This window comes from Dendropsophus ebraccatus, chromosome 7 (assembly GCF_027789765.1).
Source record: "Dendropsophus ebraccatus isolate aDenEbr1 chromosome 7, aDenEbr1.pat, whole genome shotgun sequence".
NCBI classification, from domain to species: domain Eukaryota; kingdom Metazoa; phylum Chordata; class Amphibia; order Anura; family Hylidae; genus Dendropsophus; species Dendropsophus ebraccatus.
This window is the reverse complement of record NC_091460.1, coordinates 20,387,382-20,405,064: the sequence shown is the minus strand read 5'-3', so window position 1 is coordinate 20,405,064 and position 17,683 is coordinate 20,387,382. Positions and strand designations below refer to the sequence as shown.

General features: G+C 45.6%; 1 protein-coding gene across 1 annotated transcript; it reads right to left on the bottom strand.

Moving 5' to 3' along the window:
• Positions 1-11,726: 11,726 nt before the first annotated feature.
• Positions 11,727-16,985, bottom strand: LOC138796471 (vomeronasal type-2 receptor 26-like). The gene is made up of 3 exons (XM_069976077.1): positions 16,818-16,985; positions 13,813-13,900; positions 11,727-12,652 (listed from the first exon to the last, which is right to left on the bottom strand). The coding sequence occupies exons 1-3, from the start codon at positions 16,983-16,985 to the stop codon at positions 11,727-11,729; spliced, it is 1,182 nt and encodes a 393-aa protein (XP_069832178.1).
• Positions 16,986-17,683: the final 698 nt, after the last annotated feature.

The window sequence follows — 17,683 nt, the reverse complement described above, 5'->3', positions numbered from 1 at the left end:
AGTGTATTATATACTTATCCTCCTGAGTGTGTATATATCTCCATTCAGTGTATACAGCAGTGTATTATATACTTATCTTCTTCCTGAGTGTGTATATATCACTCCATTGTTGTCTCCCTGTATACTGTATAATACAATATACAGGGAAACAACATGGCTTATATATAGAGAAGGGCCAAACAACATGTCTCATATATACAGAGGGGCAACAACATGACTATTATATATGATAACCATGTTGTTTCCCTGTATACAGTATACATACAGGGAAACAACATGGTTCTCACATATAATAGTCATGTTGTTGCCCCTCTGTATATATGAGACATGTTGTTTTGCCCTTCTCTATATATAAGCCGTGTTGTTTCCCTGTATACTGTATAATACAGTATACACAGACTCCCTGTATTATACAGTATACAGGGAGACAACATGGCCTATATGCAGAGGGACAGCAACATGTCTCATATATAGAGAGGGGCACCAATATATATTAATTAGGCTATTACCCACCACCTGTATACCCCACATATACCTGTACCCCACATATATATATATATATATATATATATATATATATATATATATATATATACATATATATAATATATATATATATATATATATATATATATATATATATATATATATATATGGTTGTACACATATATCACTATTATAGGCTATATAACCACCTACCTACTGCTCCACCTTTATACCTGTATCTATATGGTAGATAAATAGGTGGTAAGGTATATTGCCTATAATAGTGACATACTGTATGTGTGCAACATACAGTATATGACAATCACTAATATAGGCAATATACCTTACCAGATAAGAGTGTTTTGATGGCAGCGGACGCTGGGGGGGGGGGGGGGGTGGCGGGGCAATTCGCACCTCTGCCCAGGGGCCCATAATTCTGTTAAGACGGCCCTGCCTATAGTCTTATGTGGATCTTACTGAATTGAATACAAGACAGTTGCTAACAATTACATAGTACAACAAGGTCATCAGGGCCGACGTTGGGGGGGGGGGGCAAAGTAGGCACTTACCCAGGGCCCCCATCCCCCTGGAGCCCCCTAGCTCCTTCCTTCATTAGTGGAGCAGGAAGCAGAGCAGCACAAGCAGCTCCCCTGCTCAACTAATAAACGAAGGAGCTGAGCTGTGAGGACGGAGCGCCCCTCCTGCAGGCTGACTGTGCCCTACAGAGGAGGAGGAACGGCAAGCCCAGGTAAAGAAAAGGAGGCTGGGGGGGGGGGGGTTGGGGGGGCAGAGGGTCACGGAGGCTGGGGGCAGGACTTGCAGAAAAGGGCGTGGCTTACGGCTGTGGGTGGGTGGAATCTCGGGGGTCTTTATTAAACAGTAACCCCCTCCCCATATACCTAGCAAACAGTATACAGGAAGGGGGCAGGGGATCTTGTATGATGCATTCCCCCCTTCCACTATATACTGTCCAGGGCCCTCCTCCCTCTGTATCTATGGGCACCAGGCCCTGAGCAGCACACAGTACATGATGGAAGTGGGTGCTGAATCACACAGGATCCCCTCCCCCATTCAGGGCCTAGTGAGCAGTATATGGGGAGGGGATTGTGTATGATACAGTACCCCCATATCTCTCCCCTGCTCTACTACTATCCCCAATACTGCTCCTAATACTGCTCTACTACTACCCCCAATAGTGCCCTACTACTACCCCCAATACTACTAATACTGCTCTACTACTACCCCAATACTACTCCTAATACTGCTCTACTACTACCCTTAAAAAAGTGCCCTACTACTACCCCCAATACTACTCCTAATACTGCCCTACTACTACCCCCAATAGTGCCCTACTACTACCCCCAATACTACTCCTAATACTGCCCTACTACTACCCCAAATACTGCCCTACTACTACTCTACTACTACCCCCAATACTACTAATACTGCTCTACTACTACCCCCATACTACTAATACTGCTCTACTACTACCCCCAAACTGCCCTACTATTACCCCCAATACTACTCCTAATACTGTTCTACTACTACCCCCAATAGTGCCCTACTACTACCACCTCCAATACTACTCTACTACTACCCCCAATACTGCCCTACTACTACCCCCAATACTACTCCTAATACTGCTCTACTACTACCCCCAATAGTGCCCTACTACTACCACCCCCAATACTACTCCTAATACTGCTCTACTACTACTCCCAATACTGCCCTACTATTACCCCCAATACTACTCCCAATACTGCCCTACTACTACCCCCAATACTGCCCTAATACTACCCCCAATACTGCCCTACTACTACCCCCAATACTACTCCTAATACTGCTCTACTACTACCCCCAATACTGCCCTACTACTACCCCCAATACTACTCCTAATACTGCTCTACTACTACCCCCAATACTGCTCTACTACTACCCCCAATACTACCCCCAATACTGCTCTACTACTACCGCCAAATACTGCCCTACTACTACCCCTAATACTACTCCTAATACTGCTCTACTACTCCCCCCAATACTGCTCTACTACTACCCCCAGATACTGCTCTACTACTACCCCAATACTACTCCTAATACTGCTCTACTACTCCCCCCAATACTGCTCTACTACTACCCCCAATACTGCCCTACTACTACCCCAATACTGCTCTACTACTATCCCCAATACTGCTCTACTTCTACCCCCAATACTACTCCTAATACTGCTCTACTACTACCCCCAATACTGCTCTACTACTATCCCCAATACTACTCCTAATACTGCTCTACTACCACCCCCAATACTACTCCTAATATTGCTCTACTACTACCCCTAATAATACTCTACTACTACCCCCAATACTACCCCTAATACTGCTCTACTACTACCCCTAATACTGCTCTACTTTCTACCCCTAATACTGCTATACTACTACCACTAATACTGCTCTACTACTACCCCCAATACTACCCCTAATACTGCTCTACTACTACCCCCAATACTGCTCCTAATACTGCTCTACTAATCCCCCCAATAGTGCCCTACTACTACCCCCATACTGCCCTACTACTACTACCCCCAATCCTACTAATACTGCTCTACTACTACCCCCAATACTGCCCTACTACTACCCCCATTACAACTCCTAATACTGCTCTACTACTACCCCTAATACTGCTCTACTACTACCCCCAATACTGCTCTACTACTACCCCTAATACTGCTCTCATTACCATGCTATTATTACCCCCACTCCTAATACTACTACTACTCCCAAAGCTGCTACTCCCCTTATGTACTACTACACCCCTCATCTTCTATGCTTCTACTGTTACTACACCCCTTATCCACTATGCCTATACTACTACACCAGGCATGTCCAAACTTTTTTCGAAGAGTACCAAATTTGATGAAGTGAACATGTGCGAGGGCCAACCATTTTGCTTGACATTCTTTGGACCATTAAAATGAATGCAAATAAACTTTTTTTACAAAGTTTATTGAAAACGGCATACTTTATATTTTATGACTTGTATGACAAATCTAAACAGGTGTTTAATCAATCTGCCTTAGGCCCCATTCCCACTGAGCAAAGCTAGCGGAATTCTGCGACGGAATTGTCCGTCGCGGAATGCCGTTAGCCTCCCGCTCATAATGGGAGTCTATGAGAGGCGCGCGCTCCTGCTCTGTACGCGCTGAAGAAGCGGCAAAGGTATCTGCTGCTGCTGGATACCTGGGGGGCCGTAAAAGTTCAGAACCCGGGCTGCAAATGGCCCGCGGGCCGGACTTTGGACATGCCTGTATTACACCCATCAAAAAATAAATGAAAAAATTGAGAAAAGAAAAAACGAGATTTTATTTTTTGCCCACATCTCCCCAGCCCTAGGAGATGCTATTTGCTGGGGGGGGGGGGGGGGGTAACTATCAGGGGAGCTGCTATCTGCTGAGGGGGCAACTATCAGGGGGCTAGCTAACAGGTGTATAACCTACAGTGAGATGCCTCCTATATTGGTGGATACTACATACTGGGTGGTGGAGGTAACTACCAGGGGAATTACCTACAGAGGGATTCCGACTATATGTACTATGGAGGCACAGAGGGACCTACCTACTATATGGGGCACAGAGGGGTCTTATTTAAGGTCACAGAAGATCACCCCACCTCGAGCAGCGCGCCAACCGCTGACAAAAAAGTAAAGAGTATGGGGACCTTAAATTGCTGCTACAATGTTTTAGCATTTGGGGCCCCACCTTCAACTTTGCCCAGGGCCACATTTTGTCTAAAACCGGCCCTGGAGGTCATGATAGAATTTTATTAGAATTCCATTATTACAACTACAGAACAATATGGCACTAGGAGTCACCTGTCCAATTTTATAATCTTCCTTGTATGCAAAATTATTACTTTATGGACTTCATAGAGAGGAGGTTACTGTTATGGTAAAATAACTACACGTTAGTCTATTAACAGCTTTAGATCAGGCAGATGGTATGGGAAGGCTTTCTGTACAAATTCTGATGGGTGGAGAACTGCTGTGGAGTAAGGGCCCTATTAAATGGAAAAATGGTCGTGTGAAAAATCGTTCATACTTAAGCCATAATTAGAGATGAGCGAACCGGGTTCGGGTTCGAGTCGATCCGAACCCGAACGTTCGGCATTTGATTAGTGGTGGCTGCTGAACTTAAATAAAGCTCTAAGGTTGTCTGGAAAACATGGATACAGCCAATGACTATATCCATGTTTTCCACATTGCCTTAGGGCTTTATCCAGCAGCCACCGCTAATCAAATGCCGAAAGTTCGGGTTTGGATCGACTCGAGCATGCTCCAGGTTCGCTCATCTCTAGCCATAGTCTTTTGTATAATCCATTTTTATCAACATCCGTCACAAGTCACATACAGTACACAGGCAGATTTGCAATGTTAGATGGCCAATAACACAAGCTGCTCGTGATAGGACGGTGTTTTATAAATCTTATCAACGTTGAACAAAGCAAAAATATATGATGAACAAATCTTGTTATTCTACTATAGACCCCAAAGCTCCTCAAAAAGGAAACATCTGAGCCACAACTTAAGTTTTAGAAACAATTGATCAAGTTCATTGGAACAATTAATTTAAAGACATGATAATAGAACAAGCATCATAAAAAAATCTTTATAAAACGGAGGACGACACAAGGACAGACAGCACAACACAAGGAAAGGGAGACAGCACGGATCATGCATGTGTCATGCGGGAGGGAAGTAAAATGCATGCTTTAGCCAACAAATTTTATATATTCCAAAGTGCCATGTGCAGCATGCAGCAAATAGAAAATAGCGGAGCAAAGCGTGCCAGTAATATTAATAGTAAAGAGCAAGGTAGAGGTGAAAAATGAAAGACAGTGTAAAGTGTACTATAGATTCCAGCACATAGTGGTCCACAATATTGGACCTCTTCCGACCTAACTATTCTCCAAATTTCTCCAAAGAAGAGAAGAGAAAAATGATTTAGAGACGGTACAAACAACGCAAAGGGAGAACGCAATAGGGTAGCGGTAGGGGATGAGCAAAATGTTGTCATGTATTGTATCAATCATTAACCATGGTGAGGTAAGATTGGGAGTTATTAACCCAATCTGTAAATTTTGGTCACATACTCACTCGAAGGTCATTGAGCCAATGTCCACGGCAATCCCAGAAAGATGATGCTCCAAATTGGCCTCCCAGGTGAAACCATTATATTTTTAAGCAGCCAGCCTTATGCTGCGTTTACACGTAACAATTATTGTGCGAATTTGCGCAATAAAGATTGAATTTGAACGATAATCGTACGTGTAAGAGCAGTGAACGATCAAACGACAAGCGAAAAAATCGTTCATTTTGATCTTTGAACATGTTCTCAAATCGTCGTTGATCGTTCGCAAAAAAATCGCAGATCGTTCGTTGTGAGATAGGCTTAAGCTTTAGCAAAACGATCGCAAAACAAATTTTCTGTACGATATATGGTACCATCTAAATGCAGATCGATATGAAAAAAAATTGTTACTCCAAAATCGTTAATCGTACGATCGGGCCAATTATCGTTTCGTGTAAACGCAGCATTACAAAGTCAGAGGAGTTCATCAATTGGTGCCGGGGGACCAAGTTGCATCACATTTTGCTGAGCAGTTATGTTTCTTTGCCCCAATTTCCTCCATCCTCCTTATTTCCTTGACCTCCACTGTCCATTCACTAAGAAGCAGAGTAGCACGGCTTTTCCAGTGCCTGGGTATAATGGTGAGGGCCGCTGTAATTAAGTGTCACAGGATGCCCTTCTCGACATGCGAAAGCGATCCAGGCAATAAAGAAAGCAAAGCCACCTGAGGCGTGTGTGGTATCTTTTTACTTGCCTAAGCTTTGTAGATCCCTAATACTTTATTCCACAACGGCTGGATATCTGGGCTGGACCACCAGACATTTAATAGATGCCCTCGACCAATAAGGAATCTCCAGCAGTAACGTTCCCAATAACGATCGGAACTAACTGTAGTTCTGTGTAATATGGTGAACGATGTCAGGTTAACGATAAACAATCTAGTTTGTAATCGTTTGTTGGTTAACATTAAAAAGAGGACCCTTAACACACTGGGGGAGATTTATCAAAGGGTTTCAAATGTAGACTGGTGCAAACGGCCCACAGCAACCAATCAGAGCTCAGCTTTCAGCTCTGCTTAAAGGAAAGGGAGCTGTAATTGGCTGTTATGGGGAGTTTGCACCAATCTAAATTTTACACCCTTTGAGAAATCTCCCCCACTGTCTCAAAACACCTTCTAAATCTCAGCTTTCTATACTTTTAGCCCTAACAAGGGCTTTTAGGGTCCCTTCCTACCTAACTTCACTTAAAAGCTAATTCTCCCTGGTATACATTCTCTCCCTCTCTAGCTCCAACCAGCAAGTGACACAAATCTGAAATCCCCTATTCGTATACTCAGGAGCTGACGTAGTTTGGCCAGCTTTAAAAAAAAAAAAAAAAAATCCTGCCTTTTCCTCGTGCCTGTCCCTCCCCCCTGCATGTTTAGTGCATGAAAAAAGTGCCAGGGAGGGTGGAAGGGTGAATCCAATTTTCACTGTGTTTTTGTTTGAAAATTCGGAAAAAAAAAACAAAAACATATAGCTTGAATAGAGTATTCAATAGCAAGGACGCACAGCGACATAGTTTGAAACACATATAGCAGTCTGGGAAAAACATCCATGAAGTCTTTATATATATAAAAAAAAAATCTGGGTGCTCACCAGTCAGAGAAAGAGATGGTATATAGACTGCAGTATAATGTAGCTGGAAATCAGTCATAGAATAATATGGTCTTTATGGCGAGGCAGCCCCGTCATCAGGGGCTGGCTGGCAAACTTTGGCCTGGGGGGCAAGCACACAGCAGTGAACCATGAGTAGCGGACAATCGTCAGGGCACATATACTTAAAGGAGAACTGTTGCTGAACCTAAACATCCCAAGCAGGCAGGGGGTGAGGGGAACATAATAAAGAATCCATACTTACCTGTCCCTGTGCCCCCGCAGTGCAGCGTCTCTGCTCACAGACCGGCCTCCTGCAGCTCCTGGTCCTGCAATGTCACGCACTGGGGCGAGTGGGTACTTCCCGCCAGAACATGACAATGCAGGGGCACAGGGATGAGTAAGTATAGATTCTTTTTTATGTTCCCCCAGCCCAGGATTTTTATATAAGGCCAGAGTTTAATCTGCTCTGGATTGGATTGTACCTGGTATGGACATGGACATCATACTATTACTGACCAAACCCTGTATACTAATATAACCAATAATACTACTATAAAAAGGGACCAATAATACCCCCACACCATGACCACATACTATAATCACACAGTAACTTCATTATAAATGGTTCCTTAATAATACCGTCACTCCCCAAGCATTACTACTATACTGTTACTACACTCCACCACACAGGGGCCAATATTCCCCCAAACAAATAGAGGTGTAAGTACAGTGCAGACACATCCAGTGACTCACAGGTGACGTCTTCTCTGATCAGAGTCGGTCAGGTTTCCTTTTCTTTTCCATCATGAAGACTTCTTCCAACCACAAATCATCACAGCATCATCTGCCAGACAAACATCTTCAGCACCTTACTTTTACAGCACCTTTAACCACCTCTATACAAACTCTCCATCATAGTGCCCTTAAACAGTAACAGAGACTTCTTTGATGACCAATCTGTAGTCGTTTCCCTTTTCTGTGCTTCTTTCTATACTAAGATCCCTTCTTTATGCCTGTATCTGTAGTTGGGATCCATCATTGTGTCCTCATCTGTAGTAAGACCCCTTCTTTTTGCCCTCATCTCTTTGTGCCCCATCTGTAGTTGTGCTCCCTCTCTTTGCCCTCTGTAGTTGTGCTTCCATCTGCAGTTAGCCCCCCTCTGTGCTAAATAAATGGTACCCCTTTGTCCTAATGAACTGTACCACCGCCCCCTTGGGTAAACTGTGCCTCTTATTAACTGTTTATATTAAATAGTGCCACTCCCCCTGTATTATACTGTGTCCACAATGTAGTTTGCCACTGCCTACTTAATACACTATATTACCTATGCCCTCCAATGAACTGTTCCACTGCCCCCTCTAATGTACTATACCACTGTCCCCTCTAATGTACTGTACCACTATCCTCTCTAATGTACTGTACCACTGTCCCCTCTAATGTACTGTACCGCTGTCCTCTCTAATGTACTGTACCACTGTCCCTCTAATGTACTGTACCACTGTCCCCTCTAATGTACTGTACCACTGTCCTCTCTAATGTACTGTACCACTGTCCCCTCTAATGTTATGTGCAACTGTCCTCTAATGTACTGTACCACTGTCCTCTCTAATGTACTGTTCAACTGTCCCCTCTAATGTACTGTACCACTGTCCCCTGTAATGTACTGTACCACTATCCTCTCTAATGTACTGTACCACTGCCCTCTCTAATGTACTGTACCACTGTCCTCTCTAATGTATTGTACCCCTGTCCTCCCTAATGTACTGTGCCACTGTCCTCTCTAATGTAATGCACCACTGTCCTCTCTAATGTACTGTACCACTGTCCCCTCTAATGTACTGTACCACTGTCCTCTCTAATATACTTTACCACTGTCCCCTCTAATGTACTGTACCACTGTCCTCTCTAATGTACTGTACCACTGTCCCCTCTAATGTACTGTACCACTGTCCTCTCTAATGTACTATACCACTGTCCCCTCTAATGTACTGTACCACTGCCCCCTCTAATGCACTGTACCACTGTCCTCTCATGTACTGTACCACTGTCCTCCCATTGCAGCTTGGTGGCAGGGCATGATGATAGTTGTAGTTTAGTAACAGCTGAGGAGCCACTGGTTAGGAAGCAATGATTTATGGGTACAGTTTATTTAGTGTGGTGTTTTCCAATATGTGACCCTCCTGCTGTTCCTAAACTAGAACCCTCATTATATCTGGCCAGCAGGGCATGGTGGGAGTTGTAGTTTGGTAACAGCTGAGGAGCCACTGTTAGGAAGCAATCATTTAGGGGTACAGTTTATTTAGTGAAGTGTTCTCCAACATGTGACCCTCCTGCTGTTCCTAAACTACCATCCCTATTATCTACTGCCACCAGGGCATGATGGGAGTTGTAGTTTTTCACTGAGGAGTCACAGGTTGGAGAACACTACTAAATAAACTGTACCCCTAAATGATTGCTTCCTAACATGTGGCTCCTCAGCTGTTACCAAACTACAACTCTCATCACGTCCTGCCACCAGGGTACAATGGGAGTTGTAGTCATGCAAGAACTGGAGAGTCACATGTTACAGAACAAAATACAATGCCCCTCCTCCCCAATATACTTACTAGCAGGTCCGTGCTTCTCTGCTGTTCTGGCCTCTTCTAATCAGGTCTGACCAGAGCAGAGAGGAGCAGGCTTGGCTAATCACACTGCAGAACTACGGAGGAGACACAGGCTGGCCGGACAGGAAGGTGAGTGTCCCCTGCTCCAGCCAGCCCTAGGCTAGTGTATAGTGGTGGTGTCTTACAGCTTACAGACCCCAATACTATACAGTAACCCCCCCAGACCCCCTCCCCAGATACCTGTCAGCACAGTGGGCGGCTCCTCTCCCGGCAGGCATCCTCCTCTCCCTCCTTCATGGGCTGTGCACTTCTCTTCACTCCCTGATGGAGCAGGCTGCTGCACCTCCAATGAAGTGAAGAGAAGTGCGAGGCAGAGAAACAGTGCAGCGGCCGCTACTTCCGGGAGCCTTAACCCTTTAAGGACATGGCCCATTTTCGTTTTTACGTTTTCGGTTTTTCCTCCTTGTGTTTAAAAGGTCATAGCACTTGCATTTTTCCACCTAGAAACCCACATGACCCCTTATTTTTTGCTTCACTAATTGTACTTTGCAATTACAGGCTGAATTTTTGCATAAAGTACACTGCGAAACCAGAAAAAAATTCAAAGTGTGGTGAAATTGAAAAAAAAAACGCATTTCTTTTATTTGGGGGAAATGTGTTTTTACGCCATTCGCCCTGGGGTAAAACTGACTTGTTATGCATGTTCCTCAAGTCGTTACGATTAAAACGATATATAACATGTATAACTTATATTGTATCTGATGGCCTGTAAAAAATTCAAACCGTTGTTAACCAATATACGTGCCTTAAAATCGCTCCATTCCCAGGCTTATAGCGCTTTTATCCTTTGGTCTATGGGGCTGTGCGAGGTGTCATTTTTTGCGCCATGATGTGATCTTTCTATCGGTACCTTGATTGCGCATATCCGACTTTTTGATCGCTTTATATTACATTTTTTCTGGATTTGATGCGACCAAAAATGCGCAATTTTGCACTTTGGGATTTTTTTGCGCTGACGCCGTTTACCGTACGAGATCAGGAATGTGATTAATTAATAGTTCGGGCGATTACGCACGCGGCGATAGCAAACATGTTTATTTATTTATTTATTTGTTTACTTTTATTTAAAACCTGGGAAAAGGGGGATGATTCAGACTTTTATTAGGGGAGGGGGCTTTTTACTATTAACAACACTTTTTTTTTTTTTTTTACACATATACTAGAAGCCCCCCCGGGGGACTTCTAGTATATACACTTTGATCTCTCATTGAGATCTCTGCAGCATAGATATGCTGCAGAGATCCATGAGATCGGCACTCGTTTGCTTTCGGCTGCTGCAGCCGAAAACGAACGAGTGCCGAGCCGAGGACGGCGCCATCTTGGACGCGTCCCCGGCCGGCATCAGTAACGGAGATCGCTCCTCCGGGACAAGGTCCCGGAGGAGCGATCTCCCCCACTAGACACCAGGGAAACGTTGCCTCCGGTAATCGGAGGCAGCTGTCAACTTTGACAGCTGCCTCCGATTAGCTAATTAGCGGGCACGGCGATCAGACCGTGCCCGCTAATAGCGGCGGTCCCGGGCTACACGCGGCACCCGGGATCGCGGCACTTCAAAGCGGGGCCGCCGCGCGGCCCCGCTTTGAAGTGCAAGTGAGGACATAGGACGTACCGGTACGTCCTATGTCCTTAAGAGGTTAAAGTGGCAGAGCGGCCAAATTAACATCCGGCCTCTGCGGCCCTTAAGTGTCCTGGGGGGACCGGCCCGGGGGGCATATGCCACCCTGCCCCCCGGCCCAGCCCGCCCCTGCCCGTCATAGAGGAGGTTTCTAATCTTACATGACATTAAGAAAAGCATAAATTGATTGCAAATTACATAATATTTTATATAAATAAATTTGTTTTAAGTGGGAGACATTTTTGTTTCCTCTCTCCATTACTCTTCTTTTCAGGCTCCATCAGGATATTGTAACATTTCGGAAAAAACATGCAGCCCAATATTCCTCCCCCTGAGGCCAATATGGCGAATATCTCTACAGTGACCATGTGTTTCCCTGTACTGCTCAGATAGGCCGGGATGGCACAGATCCAGACACTGCAGAACACCAGCATGCTGAAGGTGATGTACTTGGCTTCATTGTAGATATCAGGTAATGTCCTCACCAGGAAAGCTAGAACAAAGCTCACCGCTGCCAGAAACCCCATATAACCCAACATGAGGTAAAAGGCCAAGACTGACCCTTCATTACACTGAATGATGATCTTCCCAGGATAATCCAGGTTATACTCCTGATATGGAGGAGACAGTGACAACCAGATAACTGCATTCAGGATCTGAATAGATGAACAGACCAACACTACAGTATAAGGAAGCTTAACCCCCACACACTTTCTCCAGGGACTGTCAGGTCTGGTGGCCTTGAATGCTATGCAGACTATGATGGTCTTGGCCAGGACAGAAGACACGGCTACTGTGAAGAAGATCCCATAGAAGATTTGTCTCAGCATGCAGGTTATATCCACTGGGCGACCGATGAAGAGAAACACACAGAGTAAGCTGAACATGAGAGAGATCAGGAGAATGAAGCTGAGGTTCCGGTTATTGGCTCTGACAATGGGAATGTTCCGGAATAAAGTGAATATTCCAATTATACATAAAGTTACAAGAGAGAGTAATATGGAGATGATGGAAAAGACTAAAGCAACAACATCAGTCTCATAGGACAAAAACTCATAATATCTCAGAACACATTTGGTTTTCCCCTCATTCGGCCATTCATGGTCAGGACATCTCTGGCAATTCTCACTGTCTGGAAAAGAAGAAACAATATGAATTAACAATAGTTTATAATTTTGCCAAATGCAGGGTGGAAGAGTTATTTCCATCAACTTGATGGTCCATACTAGGCTCTTCAGATTGCATCCCTTCCATTTCACATTAGGATAATATTTATTTATTTATTTTTGTTTTTCTTTTTTAAAACCAGGAGATGGCGAGGTGGTGGTTGTAAATGATCATGAATATAGACAGAGGCGTAGCTAATGTCTCCTGGGTCCTGGAGATCAACGTGCCCCCCCCCCTCTTCACGACCATGCAATGCTATTGGTATATATATTGTAGGGATCTTCCCGGGGGATGGTGTGTTGGACACAGTTCAGCAGCACACTTGGACTTATAAAACAGCTTGGTGTTTATTGGTAGCATAAACAGTCCATAACGGAAATATAGCAACACCGTGCTTAAAGAGCAAAACAAAACAAAAGGTCTTGCCCGTCTGGGCGCTAACTAACAAAACAGGTCACCTCTCTGGCACTTTGATAACAGTAGCGCAGGGTATGGACAATCCCCAGCAGCAGTGGTATCCCTTGCTCCCAGCAAATACAGCATGCAGGCTGTTCACTCCTGGCTGAGAGCAAGGACCTGTACAATGTGTGAGCTTTTTGCCTTCTCAGGCTGATTGGGATCAGAGCTCACCTGATCTTAAAACCCACACTGGATCGAGGGGGAGGGAATGGCAGATCCCACTACCAACCTATCCGCCATTCCAGTAAATCCGGCCCGGAAAATTAAACAACGACTCAGCAGCATATCACTGCTGAGCAACCAATCTCTCCCAGATTTACCATCTCACACTAAGTTGTAACCTAGGTGAGATGTACCTTCCCTCGAACACTTTTCCGGTGACATGTCTACATATCCCCCCCCTCTTTTTCAAACCGGAGGGCTTAGCATTTTGTCCCCACAGACAGTATACCCTTGATAGGGCGTCCGCATTTGCCTGTAACTTTCCTGGCCTGTGTTCCACACTGAAATTAAAGTTTTGTAGGGACAGAAACCATCTAGTCACCCTTGCATTTCTCTCTTTATTAAGCTTCATCCATGTTAGGGAGGCATGGTCTGTCACTAACTTGAATTTTCTGCCTAGCAAGTAATACCTAAGGGACTCTAGGGCCCATTTCACTGCCAGACATTCTCTCTCAACGATGGCGTAGTTTTTCTTGGCCGGGGATAGCTTCCTACTCAAGTACATCACCGGGTGCTCCTCGCCATTCACGACCTGTGAGAGAACGGCACCTAACCCTGTGTTAGAGGCATCTGTCTGTACCAGAAACTCTCGCCTAAAGTCAGGGGTAACTAGCACAGGTTGTTGACACAAGGCAGACTTAAGGCTTTGAAAAGCCTTCTCGGCCTCTGGAGTCCATGTCACCATTGCGGACTTCGCACCCTTTGTCAGGTCAGTTAGTGGGGCTGCAACTGAAGCAAAATTCGGCACAAACCTTCGGTAATAGCCCGTAATATCCAGGAAAGCTGTGACCTGTTTCTTTATGAGGGGTTGAGGCCAATTCTGTATTGCCTCAATTTTGTTTAGTTGTGGTTTCACTAACCCCCTTCCAATAATGTAGCCCAAGTATGTGGCCTCCTCTAAGGCTAGTGCACACTTCTCTGCATTGATGGTTAACCCCGCATCACTTATGGCATCTAACACCGCCTGGACCTTACAGAGGTGACTTTCCCAATCCGGGCTAAAAATGACCACATCATCGAGGTAGGCAGCGGAGTAATCACGATGTGGTCGCAGAATCAAGTCCATCAACCTCTGAAAAGTGGCAGGGGCTCCATTTAACCCGAATGGCATCACTACGTATTGGAAGAGCCCATCAGGGGTGGAGAATGCAGTCTTCTCTCTAGCCTCAGGAGTGAGTGGGATCTGCCAGTAGCCCTTAGTGAGATCGAGGGTGGTTATGTACCTGGCATTACCCATCCTTTCTATCAATTCATCTACCCTGGGCATGGGGTAAGCATCGAACTTGGAGATCACATTTAACTTTCTAAAGTCATTACAGAACCTCCAAGTTCCATTGGGCTTTGGGATTAGCACAATCGGGCTGGACCACTCGCTCTGGGACATCTCAATGACTCCTAGGTCAAGCATACGTTTTACCTCGGATGATACCGCCTCCCTCCGTGCTTCTGGTATCCTATAGGGTTTGAGGTTTACTCTGCTTCTAGGCTCAGTTTCAATATGATGACTAATGAGATGTGTACGCCCTGGGAGGTCAGAAAACTTGTCTTTATTTTTCTGCAGGAACTCCTTAGCTTCCTGCTTCTGGGACACTGATAGGGTGTCACCAATCCTGACCGGAGGGATTGGTGGTGACAGATGACCAACAGGATTTGTCGCCACCAAGGATTCCCTGTCTTTCCAGGGCTTGATCAAGTTTATGTGATAAACTTGAAAAGGCTTCCTTCTACCTGGTTGGTGTACCTTGTAGTTGACCTCACTGACCTTCTCTACAATTTCATAGGGACCCTGCCACTTTGCTAAGAATTTGCTTTCTACTGTGGGAACAAGTATGAGTACCCGGTCACCTGGGCTAAATGTCCTGATTCTTGCAGAACGATTGTAAAGTCTGCTTTGGCCCTCTTGCGCCCTCTGGAGGTGTTCCCTTACTAGGGGCATTACAGTGGCTATACGGTCCTGCATCTGTGCTACATGCTCTATAACACTCCTGTACGGGGTGGACTCACTTTCCCATGTCTCTTTCGCTATATCCAATAAACCCCTAGGGTGACGACCATAGACCAATTCGAAGGGAGAGAACCCTGTGGACGCTTGGGGTACTTCCCTAATAGAAAACATCAGGTAAGGTAGTAAGTGATCCCAATCCCGACCATCCTTTTCCACCACTTTTTTTAACATATGTTTCAGGGTTTTATTAAACCTCTCCACTAACCCGTCTGTCTGTGGGTGATATACAGAGGTACGTAGGTGTGAGATTTTAAACAGTTTGCATAGCTCTTTCATCACCTTTGACATAAACGGGGTACCTTGGTCAGTCAAGATCTCCTTGGGGATCCCCACCCTGGAAAACATATAAAACAATTCACGCGCAATTGTTTTAGAGGCAGTGTTTCTTAGGGGTACAGCCTCAGGATAGCGGGTCGCGTAGTCTAATACAACTAGAATGTACTGGTGACCCCTAGCTGACTTTACAATGGGACCCACCAAGTCCATTGCGATCCGGTCAAACGGTACCTCTATGATGGGAAGTGGGACCAAAGGACTGTGGAAATGCGACACTGGAGCGCTAAGCTGACATGTGGGACACGACTCACAGTATTTTTTTATGTCAGCATAAATCGCAGGCCAATAAAACCTCTGGAGGACTCTCTCCTGCTTTTAATCCGTCCCCAAGTGGCCCCCAAGGACATGATTATGGGCCATGTCGAGTACCTGACGCCGGTACGACTTAGGCTCCAGAAGCTGTTCCACAACATTAATTTTAGTGGCTCTATAGTAGAGATCATTAGCCATAGAAAAATGTGGAAACTTTTTCTCAGCTTCTGGTTCCTGAGGTAACCCATTCATAACAATGACCTATTCTCTTGCATTTTTGAGAGTGGGGTCCTGCTTACCAGCTGACGGCACAGATCTGGCACTCCGGGGAGGTGAAGGTGCTGCAGGAACATCACGGAGGTAGTCCTCGGTCGCCTGGAACCTCTCCACAAGGTTGACAAGTTCGTCGGCACTCTTAGGGTCACCTTGTCCCACCCAGCGTTGCAGATGCGCAGGAAGTGCTCGTAGGTAGCGATCCATCTAGGATCTGGGCAGAAGTAGAGGTGTCTGGTTCCAACCACTTTCTTGCCAAATGGATCAGGTCGTACATCTGGGACCTCGCTGACTTGTCCAGACTGTAGCTCCAGTTGCGGACCCTCCGGGCACGGACAGCAGCAGTAACTCCTAGTCGGGCGAGTATGTCTGCTCTTAGCCGAGGGTAGTCTTTGACCTCTTGCTCACTGAGGTCATAGTAGGCCTTTTGAGGTTCGCCTGTTAAATAGGGCACAATGACTTCTGCCCACTCAGTGGCTGGTAATTTCTCTCTCTCAGCCACGCGCTCAAAGACAGTTAAGTAGGCCTCAATATCATCCTCAGCAGTCATCTTTTGCAGCGCTCGCTGCACAGCTCTTCTCACCGACAAAGTCTCTGGAGCGGCTGCTACAGGCTGGGGACTAGCACCTGCAGACGCCTCTTGCTTTGCTATTAGGTGCTCAATAAGTCTCTGTTGTTGAGCCATCACTTGCTCATGGCGCAGGTTAGCGTCTATCTGAGCTTGCATGAACTGCTTCATCATCTCCTCCATGTTGCTTGACTGTTTTTGGAGTGAAGCCGCAGCCTTCACCCAGGACATAAGCAGCTGTAGCCAAGTTGATGCACACCGTTGCCCCTAGCAACCGTTTTGCCCGCTCCGCAGCACCAATTGTAGAAATCTTCCCGGTGGATGGTGTGTTTGGGACACAGTTCAGCAGCACACTTGCACTTATAAAACAGCTTGGTGTTTATTGGTAGCATAAACAGTCCATAACGGAAATATAGCAACACCGTGCTTAAAGAGCAAAACAAAACAAAAGGTCTTGTCCGTCTGGGCGCTAACTAACACAACAGATCACCTCTCTGGCACTTCGATCACAGTAGCGCAGGGTATGGACAATCTCCAGCAGCAGTGGTATCCCTTGCTCCCAGCAAATACAGCATGCAGGCTGTTCACTCCTGGCTGAGAGCAAGGACCTGTACACTGTGTGAGCTTTTTGCCTTCTCAGGCTGATTGGGATCAGAGCTCACCTGATCCCGAAACCCACACTGGATCGAGGGGAAGGGAATGGCAGATCCCACTACCAACCTATCCGCCATTCCAGTAAATCCGGCCCGGAAACTTAAACAACGACTCAGCAGCATATCACTGCTGAGCAACCAAGCTCTCCCAGATTTACCATCTCACACTAAGTTGTAACCTAGGTGAGATATACCTACCCTTGAACACTTTTCCGGTGACATGTCTAC